This window comes from Juglans microcarpa x Juglans regia, chromosome 3D, assembly GCF_004785595.1.
Source record: "Juglans microcarpa x Juglans regia isolate MS1-56 chromosome 3D, Jm3101_v1.0, whole genome shotgun sequence".
Taxonomy (NCBI): Eukaryota; Viridiplantae; Streptophyta; class Magnoliopsida; order Fagales; family Juglandaceae; genus Juglans; species Juglans microcarpa x Juglans regia.
Genome location: NC_054598.1, coordinates 37394720 through 37407258, shown reverse-complemented (window position 1 = coordinate 37407258; position 12539 = coordinate 37394720). Strand labels below are relative to the sequence as shown.

At 34.3% G+C, this 12539-nt stretch overlaps 1 protein-coding gene across 4 annotated transcripts; it reads right to left on the bottom strand.

The window, feature by feature from the left end:
- Positions 1–2963: 2963 nt before the first annotated feature.
- Positions 2964–8752, bottom strand: LOC121256248 (zinc finger protein CONSTANS-LIKE 9-like). Of its 4 annotated transcripts, none has more exons than XM_041156969.1 (6): positions 8596–8752; positions 7252–7907; positions 6400–6753; positions 5365–5592; positions 4118–4431; positions 2964–3335 (listed from the first exon to the last, which is right to left on the bottom strand). In XM_041156969.1, exons 2-6 carry the CDS (start codon positions 7774–7776, stop codon positions 3209–3211), a joined length of 1548 nt encoding a protein of 515 aa, XP_041012903.1. In that variant the 5' UTR covers positions 7777–7907; positions 8596–8752; the 3' UTR covers positions 2964–3208. The 4 variants fall into 4 exon arrangements, with proteins under 4 accessions (XP_041012903.1, XP_041012900.1, XP_041012901.1 ...); XM_041156966.1 differs by having other exon boundaries at positions 7252–7817; positions 8596–8749; XM_041156967.1 differs by having other exon boundaries at positions 7252–7939; positions 8596–8738.
- Between the last annotated feature and the right edge of the window lie 3787 nt (positions 8753–12539).

The following is a 12539-nucleotide window of genomic DNA, read 5'->3' as shown; positions in this document are numbered from 1 at the left end:
AGGTACGAGCTTCTTCGTGTATTACCAGGGACATTTCAGTAATCCCCTTGCATTTGAAGCTAGCTCTACTTTCTCCTTTACGATGGTAACAAAGGCCAGAGGGAAAGGGTAACAAACAACTCACTCTTCGGTTTGCAAAAAACATACCACTTGGGTCGCAAAATCAAAACTCATCTAATAATTTATAAACTTTTTTTTACTATAAAAAAAATTAATATATCGCATCTAGCTAGATTAATTTATAAATTTTATTATTTTTGTGAAATTTCTTTATAAAACCAATCATTTCCATATAAAGAAGATTTATATTTGATATATTTTTTTTATAATTATAACGAGTTAAACAGCGTAAAGATACATTTTATAACTATATTTATATATCTTTTGGAAATATTTATTTAATAAATCTTATGAAATCTAATTCATTTAGGTACGTTTTTCTTATTTTAAGATTTCAAATTTAGATACAAACTCTAAAAGATCTTAGTCCCTCTATACGTTTCTTGAAGACTTTTATACTACACACCGTTTACATGATATAATTTGATTTATAAAATTAAAAATTTATTTTTAAAATCAAATTATAACATATGAATGACATATGATATAAAAGCTTTCAAATAGAATTATTAGACATATGCTAAATTGGATGGTCGCACCTTTGAGGAGTGCTTGAAATCTTGCAGCAGTCTCCTCTTCTCGTACCCATTTTCGCTTATGTATGCAGTGTGTACTTTATTTGAAAAAAAAAAAAAAAAACACACAAAATAGGTGTATCTCGAAAAAAGAAATATGACAATTATATATAATAATTTACTAAAGTCTCGTTTGCATACAGTCTAATTTAATTTCAATTAATAATCTCATCAATATTTATTTATAATTTAAATTTAATTCATCTCATCTTATTTCAATATCTCAACTTTATTAATCACATCAAGGTCAAGCCAGACCCATCATATAACTTATTATTTTCTCCATTTAGGAGGAGCCGACGAGGTCCATCGATAGTTGGTGGTAGATTAGTCACCCAAAACATCAAAAGCAATCGTCGATTTCCATAAAAAATAAATCAATGAAAGGACGAGAACGGAGTTGTTAACCAAAATGATTTCTTGTTATTTAAATATAGAGTAATGTTATGCACTGTATTTATATTATTTAATAATAATAAATATGTCACATCTTATATAATGAAATAAAAATCATGAGTTGATAGTATATATAGTATTTATAATTTTTCTTATATATTTCTCATCCTATCAGAAATATCGTGTCACTAAAAACAGTAATTATTTAAGAAATTATAATTTTTAATTTTTAATAATCCGATAGATTGAGATAGCTTATTTATATTTCAAAATTATCTAATATCTCGACACGTACTTTTACCAAATAAATAGCCAAAAAATTAAAGAAAAAGAGTAAGTTGAGATGAGATGAGATGAGATGAGATAAAATGAAATGAGAATTAGATAGTAAATTGAAATGAAAATTGAATAAAATATTGTCAGAATATTTTTTTAATATTATTATTATTTTAGAATTTAAAAAAGTTAAATTGTGTATTCTTAATAAAATTATAATAATTAGATGAAAAAACTTTTTATATCCAAACGTTCCCTAAAGCTTTCGTAGAGGCGAAAACTAATTAGCATGATAATCCCAAAGAGAGGGACCCATTTATTCGATCATATTATCTTAGTATTGGACAATCATATCATCTTAAGAGAAGGTGGTGACAGACACCGCGACACAGGCCGCAAGGTCCCGTTGCGGTTAGAGTGGCATTTGATTATGGCGTTGCTTTGTTTAGAAGCTTTTAAGGGTGGTTTTGGGGTTTCATGTCTTCTTGTCATGAAGCAGAGATTAGACATAGACCATTTAGGAAGAAAGTGCCATCATATGTTTTCGTTTTTGTTTTTGTTTTTTTTTTTTTTTTAATTTCCTTGCTGCTGGGGGTTTGCTTCTTTGTCACAACTACAACCACTTCTTTCCATTTTCCCAATCGTTCTGCTATCAATGTCTATTATCAAATGTTTGGTGCTTATTAATAATCCCATGATGCTCATGTTCCCTGTCTATATCAAACACTTTTTTACCCCCCCAGATGGGATGGTTGTTAAACCAGGCACAAGTTTTCTGTAAGTGTAACCTATTATAATGAATATGCTTTGTTTCTCTTTCATTTTCGTTACACTTACACTCGACTAGTCGTCTTTATAAAATAATAATAATAATATTTTTAATTATTTGATGCTGAAAATAATTTCAAATACGATGAAATAACATTTTTCTTTATCAAGATCGAAGGATGGTGACTGGTGTAAATCTCAATCCCCTGAAAAAGAAAGCCCTATACATCTCATTTTAAAGTCTTCCAATAAGAGCCCTATACATGGCAGAAGACATTATATAAAGAGTAATACTATTCATCATCCCAATTCGCATCATCCTCTCATCATTCCATGATGTGGTATTAGATGATTGGAGACTATTTATTATATTTCACTTGTGAACCTATCATCTAATACCACATTATGAGATAATGAGAAAATAATGAGAAAATAAATAAACAAAAAATTAATTAATTATCATAGAATTAAGATGCATTTTACTTCTAGGAGTCTGTATTGCTCCTCTTATAAATGTAAAACATACGGGGCTCATATGTGATTCAGTCTGCACAAATAAGCACATATACACATTGAAAAAGAAGATGCGGTTCAATAAGTGGAATATTTAATCAAATTAGATAGTGTAGAATCAGGATTTAAACTCAAAGACCTTTGCTCTGATACTATGTTAAAATCATCATTTATCCCAAATGATTAAACTAACCCAAATGATTAAACTAATATAAAGATGTAGATTTATATTTGTTGTAACACAAGCGAACAACAGGCAAATTGGACTCATTTCAAATGTCGCATAAACCATCATGGATCTTTTTAAACCAGCAATTAATCTGTAAGATCTGTCTCTTCACCAAGTCGCATAAATAACTTTCCACAATACAAAGCCTTCAAATTTAAATTTTACCTCAGTAAGAACTTCAACAGAGACTAGGGGGATTGGAAATGTAATTAATTGAAGCCATACAAATGAGAGTGCCATTATTTGGCTACATTTCAGCTAAATAAACATGAGAGTACCAATACGCTAATTCACTCCAGAACTGTACTATGTACAAGATCAGGACGCAATGCTAATAGCTTCGTGCCACGTCAACTGTATCAGAGTCATAGCTCTCTGCCTTTACAAATCTTCCTTTTACCCGCTTCCGAATATCAGCTCTAGCTTTCCGAGATGGGTATCGAATTTGTTTTTCATGCCTGAAAAAAGAACTAACTTTACCACAAGATAGCACAGCTGAAAGAAACATAATTCACATTTATTACCACAACCTTGAGCTGCATCTACTCAACAGAAATAAGCTAAAAGTCAAATTACAAAGTTTAGAAATAATAGATCATGCTCTAAGTATAGTCAAAGTTAAGTTACTTTTGCTTGGAGATTGTATTGGGTCTACTAGCTCTTATTTAATTTTACAATCATCATGCTGGGGTCCAATCTTTGAGCTAGGGTATTTCATGGGCATTGGTCATAGCAGGAAGTTTTATTGTAGTAGTAATCTATACCTTCATTCATACAGTTCCAGTGAGATCTCCTGTTATTTTTTTTTTTTTTTTTGTTGGAAGTTCAGCTAAATAATTCTGAGGCCGAAACAGAATCTTATTCTATTGAAAAGGGTGTGACTGTGCATTGAAGTTTTGAAGTTATTAGGACTATAAAATAAGCCTACTTAAGAAGTGGATACATATGGCTGGGAAATGACAACCAAGATCTCATAGCATTGACTGATCTCACATCAATTTAAGGTATTCATTGTACTTGGGATCACTATCCTCTGGAGTTTTGGGGTGTAATTCCATGGTAAAGTTTTTACAATTTTCAAATTTTACCACCTCAATATATTACAGAAAAGTCAAGAACATTTTAAAAAATGATATGCTGAAATGATAAACTATCAACATGTAATTTGAGAAAAGGTTGGCGTTTAAGGTTGCGGGTCTTCATTCCAAAACTTGTTAAAAGAAAGAAATATAATACTCACATTCGAGACTTCTTCTTCTCCTTGTACCTCTTCTTGGCAATTTCTCTAGCCTTCAAATGTGCACCGTCAAGCTCAGGTGAATTGCCTGTAGGTTTTCCTGTAATGTAGGGAGAAAGTCCGCTATCAAGACAATCAGTGCCATAGCTATCGGCACTAAACCTTGAAATAGAGAATGACAAAGTTGAATAAGATGTTCGAATCGGATGGGGACAATCTTCACTTCCCGGAAGCCTGTGAAGTTGGTTAGAAGGACCTATGTCATTGTCCATGTGAGGTGACCGGGTGATATAAAGAGAAGAAGCCACTGAGCCATCCTGTCATGACACAAAAGGAGTAGAAGAAATAAAATATTTTATATTGAACTAGAGACATATCTCATGTTACCTTAAAATATTCTGTATGTCTGTGATCAATGCTAAACTCGTCATCTACTTAGACAAATGGTCCATGAAGGTCCATGAATACATGTAACACAATTGATGGCCAAAAACTACAGTCACTCATGTGCTCGTGTCAAAGTTATCATGATGAGTAAAAGCTCAGGGAATTGACTGAGCTGCCAGCTTTGTTTCACTGTGCCACCCAAACTCGAGTGAGTCCCAGCATAACTTTGCCCCATTTTTATAACATCAAAAACTTCCCTTGTAAGTCGAGAAAAGAGAATAGCTTTCCTTCATGCTTACTTGGAAGGTTACATTAGTATTAGATCGATATATTCACATATTGTTAGACAATTTGAAAATGTCATAGAAGTAGATTTACAGAGTATTTGAAGAGTCAATCATAAAAAAGTACTAATATTATCAATATTTATGATCAGAAATCAACTAGCTAAAATATGAATATGTTCCATGCTCCAGTTTAGCAACAGTATAGTACCAACTGGTTAAGCAATGATGTAGCCCTCTAAGCCAAGATAGTGATAGCAATTCCAGAAACCTGAAAGATCCATGTAATATTGATTCCAGTACTAGTTATTCTAATCAGGATATCTTTGATGTCACCAAATATTTTCATTCTGCATGGGAAGTGAAAACATATGCGAGCAAACCCATTCATACAAGTTTACGTTCCATAATACTTGGTGCTCCACGCGGTGAAACTGTATGTTTTCCAGATCTACAGTTTAACCTCGATGATGATGTTTTTATTTAATGGCGAGGATTTTGGAAAAAAAAAAGAAAAAGATTCAGCTTACAGAAGCTAAAAGAGAAAAGAAAAAACAAATAAAGAGTCATGACTCAGACCTCCATAGCTCTTGCATGGCTATTATCTGATGTATTACGGGACAAATCCTTTTCAATGGAAGAGCATGAAAAATCTTTATCATCAAGCAGAGCCCTGGTTGGATCTTGATAACCTGCAAATAGTTCTTCGAAATTTTGGAACGTTAAATCAACATCAGGTATGTTGAAATCATCGTCACAAACAAGTTCTTCACAAACCCCAAGGTCTTGCATATTTTGAGACCATAACTGCAAAATTCAATCAACAATAATCAGTTATGTACAATACTCTCTGGTTGTCAAGTAGATTAATGCTCATTGATTGGGATCAGGACCTCGTTGCAGTCATACATATGGTCGCTTGCTGAAGCTGATTAAGTCAGAAAGAAAGCAGGAGATAATCTCACTGTTGTCATGATATTGTTGAAGTAATAAGTGGAGACAGGAGCGTTGAATATGAAATACAGACTGAACTTCGGGACATGGGGTTTTAAACTTGAGTTAGGTAAAATCGACTCAACAAAACTTTGTTCCAGATACTGGAGTTAGTACAGAGACCCTAATATACCATTAAACACTTCTCTTGCAACAAGTCTTGTTGCATGTGAAAAGGAACTATTAACTGTGCATTGCAGTTAATATTTCAAAATATATGAGGCACTTGTATAAAAAATGTGTCCTTTTCTTTTCCTTTCCACTTCCAAAACATCCTAAAGACATGAAGCTAGCCTACCAAAGTTCTAAGTAATGATATATTCTACATTAATTGAGGGCATACTTGAATTGAAAATTCCACTTGCATGATATTGATTTGAATTACAAAAAGTGTCCATTAATCACATGGGATGCCTGACTTCTGCAGTCAAATTATCAAGCCAGTGCCCCTCTAGCGAGATGTAGTTTCAGTTATTCTGTATATGCTTATATTATGCTAAATGCAAAAGATAATTATAGTGCTTTGGCACTGTAAGCAAGAATGAATCGTCAGTGTGGCAAATCTACAAGTGGTTCATGACACAATGATCTGATTTAATGAAGTGATAATACTGAACAAACCTGACTACTTTGAACAGGACTTTTGCATTGCCAGAAAGATTCTCCCTGCATAGGCAGCCCAACATTTGAAGATGAAGGTATATGTTCCTGTTGAGAAAATTTGATTGGAACATTCAGGTCCTGCAGTGAACTGCCCCTTTGTTGATCGGTACTAAGATCCCGGGAATGTTGTAAATGCTGATCAAGATTTCTATCAAACTTTACTGGAAGATATTCTATTGAAGAATTTATTTCCATTTGTTCTTGACCAGATATCAAAGGTGAAAGGTCAGAACCATCAGTGAGCTGAAGCCTTTTCAGGTCAAGAATCTGTTGCAGAATATAGCTAGTGTGCTGCTGTTGACATTTATATACCTGCAAGTGAGGCAAAATACTAAGAAGAATCATAGAGTTATTTTACATAAAATTGTAATGCACCTCAAACTAAACTCTTTAAGTAAGATTTTCTCTTGGGTAAGTGGTTTTCTAATTTAAGTAGCTAAGGTAAGTGGTTTTCTATTTTAAGTAGCTAAAAACAGCATATCACCATCAGATGCACAAGCAACTTTATCCTCCTATTTATATTACAACTCATGCGTAAGTTCAACTCATGTGTAATAACCACACCATGACATGGACAGGGTAAAATAGGTAGGAACCTCCTGAAATCTAGCACCCTGTCCAATATCAAGGATTCACCCGATTGTAATTTGCATAAAATTCCTCCAAATTCGCCAACAGTATGCCCTCTTACTTGGGAATGAACATTTAAATTGTGGAAGAATAAGAGAATCTAGACATAACAATGGCCTGTTATAATTAGAGTCGGAAAGGAAAGATACACACACACATTGAAGCATAATTCCTGCCTACCTTACTTTGTTGACCGGTAGATCCTAATTCTGGTCCTACATTGGAGACTAGAGTTGCACAATTCTCTCTAGATGACACTGAAGGGCCACCGAATTGTGAGCAAGGTTGTCTTGTAATGTCCAAGTTTACAACACTGGAATCCCCAGAACTAGGAGAAATGGACACAAGCTGATCTCGAGGAGTACTATTGTCTTCTTCATTCAGTTGAAAACCCCACAATGTTGCAAAATCCTTAGCCGAAGGGCATCCCGTGTAACTGCTGACTGCCTGTTTCTGATGCTGGGAAGAACTATCATGCAGGCTTTGGTCACAGCTGCAGCACATGGACATTCTGTGTACTGTACACCGAACATAAGCTGGGCGGTATCTGCACAAATCACATAGGACACTTCGCAGATGTCGGTTGGAAAGTGCATTGGCTGAATGAACTTTGGCATCGCAGGAAAGGCAAAGATGTGCTGCATCAGCGTTACAGTAAACGACTGGCCTCGATTCTGTGCAGAATTCACAGATTTTCTCCATCATAAAGAACTACCAAACTCCAAACCCTCACTAGTTGAGGTTTCCTGGTCGAGTTTTCAATGAATATGGAAGTCAATTCACTGATCTTTTGTAAGCTCCGAGACTCAACTTTAAAGAAGATGATAGTATTCCCCCTACAACCTCAAAAGTTAAAAACAGTACCAACCTGACCAATTTAATATCAATGCATTTTTTTCTGTAAGAATAGTCAATAACTACATCATACACCTTGCAAAAATAAAATCATTAAATTCCACATCTAAAACCTCAACAGTCAAAAAATTAAGGCTGTGGTTTTAAACAGATCTTTTACTAGGTTTTTTTTGGCCCTAAATTTCAAACAATTAGGGTGTCTCTTTTAACAAGTCTTTTATTTATTTTCAATTTTTCCTAGGTCATATACACTTCTTCAAGGATGGGTGGTTCTGAGGATCCCCACATATAATAGAGGCCTATATCTGAATTTCACAATCAAAGGCTTGTGAAAGTCAGATATAGACTTCAAAATAAACTATCAATTGTAGTTTTTTCATTTCCAAGGTTCTTTTAAGGCATTGGAATGAAGTTAGAGTTCTAATATACCAATTGTTCATGGAAAATAGTGAGTTTTACCACTTAAATTGTTCTGAATTGAGATAAAAGCCGATCTCTGATTTAAAAGAACTGTAAAATAACGCCAAATCTAGTCCAAATCCCTTCTCGCTTCACGGATTGATCCAAAACTTGTCCCAACTTCGCTTCACGGATCAAATTAGTTAAACGCATTGAAATTTCAAGGATCACAGGAGCTTCAGAAACGGATAATAAAAGAAAGAAGAATACCTGTGTTTTGTACAAGAGATTCGAGGCAAAGACAAGGAGTTCAGCCTTTATCTTCTTTGGAATCCATGGAAACTTTTCCGGTCGGAATCTTGGAGCTTCCCTCTATCTATCTTTCACTCCTTTTTTTATTGTTCTCTATCTATCTTTAGGCTCTTTTGGGTCTGACGTGTGCGTTATTGAGCGTGAACTTTCCAGCGTGGAAGTGGGCACGTGGCGTGGGGTAAGGTGGGGCCCGCCGACGTTATCCGTGAGTTTTGCATGTGAACGAGCGAAAGTGGTGGGCGGTGCGAGTTGGGTCATGTGATCTTGAAGTCTACCTGCTTCCACCTATGGTAATCCGCCACGACTTCACATCTGTTTGCATTGCGGCTACGGGAGTATCGCGTTGGGTGGGGACCCACACGCGGGGTTTCAATTGTCATTTCACCATGTTGTTGCTTCAAAATTTATGGAAACTGTGGTAACGTAGTTGTTTTTACGCTACACTAGTTTACGAGAAATTCTAAACATCAACTATTATTTATTTTCATATTTTATATTTATAATTTTTTTTTTATAGAGTATGAAAATACTTCTCATAGGATATGAGATAATAAATAGTAGCTGATAAAAATAATTTTTTCTAATTATAGAGATGATAAGAAATTTATAAATAATAATGAGATAAGTTTTTAATAGTATTGAAATAATTTGAGTTATAATTTTTGTAGAGTTTTGAGAAATGAGATAAAAAAAATTGAATAAAAAATTATAAAGTTAAAATAGAGTTAGAATATAATTTTTATTATTTTTATTTTGAGATTTGAAAAAATTGAATTATTTTTTGTGTTTTGTTTGAAAATTTGGAAGAGTTGTAATGATTAGATAATGATTAGATGAAAAAACTGAAAATCTGAAAATCTTAAATTAAAAAATATTTGTATTTGAATGATATTTAAATGTTGAGCCTTATAGTACATGGAAGCCTTATCGTACATACATATACCTAATTAATATGTGATTTGTCATTTTTTTTTTCTATCTTAATGCTTAAATATGTTATATTTAAATAGAATGATAAAAATGACAAATTATATATTGATTAAATAGATGTGTGTTGTGTAATATTTTCTTATAGTATTTCTCTAATGATTACATAAACCTAGAAGATAAGATAAAATGGCTTCATCATAACAGTGGCAACTTCTCTGTTAAATCAGCCTATGCCATCATAACAAATACTCAAAATTCCTCACCAAAAAACTAAAACTCTGAAATCTGGAAAAAGCTTTGGAAACTTAAAATGCAGGACAGGCTAAAACTCTTACTCTGGAAAATAATGCATAATATTCTACCCACCAAAGCAGTCATAAAGAGAGTTATCCCCACCATACAAGGAGATCAGATCCTTTACCCCATATGTAAGACAGAAGAAGAAAATCTCAGCTACCTCTTTCTTAACTGTCCCTTTTCAAGAATCTTATGGAGGCAATCTCAATGACCAATCAACATTTCCACCTTTGTCAGTCAACCAATCTCTAGTTGGATCCAAATAATCCTCAATCCAGCCCATCTCATAAAATTCCCAGAAGAAGAAATTCATTCATTCCAAATATTTGCAACTCTTGCAATGGATAATTTTTGGTTCCTCAGAAACCAAGTTATCCACAACACTCAATGCCCAACTCCTGAGTGGTTTGTTTCCAGAGTCACAAAATTCCACAAGGAACATAGTAAAGCCTGGATCACAGAAGAACTACAAAAGGAACTGAAATGGCAAGCTCCACCAGAAGGTTACCATTCATTGACATTTGATGTAGCAGTTAGAGATCAAGGAAGTAGCATAGCCACAATACGCAGATCAGAGAGTGGAATCCCAATATTTGTTCAGACAGATTACATCCATAGCACCAACCCAAACATAGGAGAGGCATCTGTGGCTCTTATGGCAATTCAACAGGCTGCAATCAGGGGTATAAAAAAAAATTGTGATAGAAGGAGATTCAAAACAGGTTGTACAAGCTATTTCTAACCCAAATACAGCCTCAGGCTGGACAATGCAAGTCATAACAAGGGATATTCAATACAGCTTATGCAATTTTAAAGACTGGAAGGTGTAAAAAATTCATCGATCTCAAAATCGATGTGCGCACAATTTGGCGCAATGGGTAACATCCAAACTCAAATTTGGAAGCATTTCCCTTATTTCAATCCCATAATATTTAGTGGACTTTCACAGTAGAAATGATCCCCCTTTATTTGTATAATTATTTATCTAATTACTATCAAAACTTTGTAATAACTTCCTTTTCATCAATGACACTTGCCTACAAAGAAAAAAAAAAAAATCTAACTTGAATGAAATAGATAAATATAGTAGAATGGCCAACGTTTCTTTTATCTACCAATTATCTCTGACCTAGGTAGCATTTAAGTGTTAAAGCATATTCTTGTACGATTTGGCGAATTGAAAGTGATAGGCTTGCCCTAAAAAGAGAGAGAGAGAGAGAGATGGGTTTGAGTCTAATTGTAAGAAGATGAATGATATCTGTCTTAGTGACGTTACACAAACGTCACGTAATTTTTTTTAAAATAATAATAAATAAGTGATTTATGAAAAAAAAATTAAATTTTTTAATAATAAATTTTAATTTTTTTAAAAACGATTACGGGAGGATTGAGTAGATACTAAAAGGCATGGATTTGGATCAAATTGATAGGATTTTTTCCACTATATATTTTTTACGGAATTGGAACCAAACCATGACCCGATCTCATTGACTAAAGCTCGGCGACCGTACACCAGTAATAACCTCTCGTAATTTAGGTGGTTTGAATTTTGAAACAGTAAAAAGGTACAAAGCACAGAAAGGGAGTGTCAACTTTCCAAAAATCTCTTCTTGCCCTGTTTTGGTCATACAAAAACAGAGTCCTCCCTCCATCGACATCAACGAGATTAGAAGGCAGCCTTTTTCTCCATCCAATGAAGCTTCCCTTTGCTCCACAAGGTTGTGACCAACAGACAACAGGGATATAAGCTCAACTCAACTCAGCTCCGAAGACTTGTATGGGTGAAGGTAGCGTGCTCTGTCTTTGCAATAAATTTTATGGGGAGCCCCAACCACCCAGTAGGTGAAGAGTATTCAATTCGAACCAACTGACTCAATATAACCTATGTTATACGGATCGACATCCTTGTCATTCTCAGGATGATTGCTTGCTGCTTAACCATTTCATTTTCTTCTCTCTTTTTTTTCAGGGGATAAATAGCCTCAAAATGAATGAACGGTGTACTTCATCTGTAATGCAACATCTTTTAACTGATTAAACTAACTTAAGAATCTAAGATGAAGAATGTTACTACTCCTGACTACACAACCATGACGCTAATTGGTTTAGAATAACCGTAGTACTTTACAATATGCAGGTTCAAGAAATGTCAGATTATGTTTCACATAATTCTTCAAACCCTCCATAACAAAATTAAAACATGTTATCTGAATTGTCGAAAACAAAAAGCAGAACACTTTCCCTTGCCCGTCACTTTTTCTGAAAGAATGGGTTGGGTAAAAGCAATTAGCCACTTAGGCCACCACCACCCCCTACCATGGCTGGTTGCAACCCACACGAAACATTCTTATGAATTGACTTCAGGGTAAAGTCCCTATGAGAAAGGATACTCGCTAAGGAAATACACGTCATGACAACAGAGCTGCGCTTACCAGAATGCCATATTGTCCACAGACATACTCGATGATTTTTATCTGGTGCAGACTTAAATGGTCGGAGCCATTAGCATAATCAATCTATAGCCTTTTAGGTGTAAGGATTAGGAACCCCAGCTTTGGCCAACACCTTTCACATCGGCAGACAGAACTAAACAAAAAGATGAGAAATCACCGGAACATCATGATCCTATTATTTAATGAGATCCAGAATATAGAGAATGCATACCCCACTAAAAA

What these genes read in the sequence shown, in the direction of transcription:
- LOC121256248 (XM_041156969.1), bottom strand. Translation starts at nt 7,776, where the DNA reads ATGATGGAGAAAATCTGTGAATTCTGCACAGAATCGAGGCCAGTCGTT. An exon ending in CTACCGGTCAACAAAGTAAG is followed by an intron (nt 6,754 to 7,251) that starts GTAGGCAGGAAT and finishes CCTCACTTGCAG; the next exon opens with GTATATAAATGTCAACAGCA. An exon ending in GCCATGCAAGAGCTATGGAG is followed by an intron (nt 4,432 to 5,364) that starts GTCTGAGTCATG and finishes GTGTCATGACAG; the next exon opens with GATGGCTCAGTGGCTTCTTC.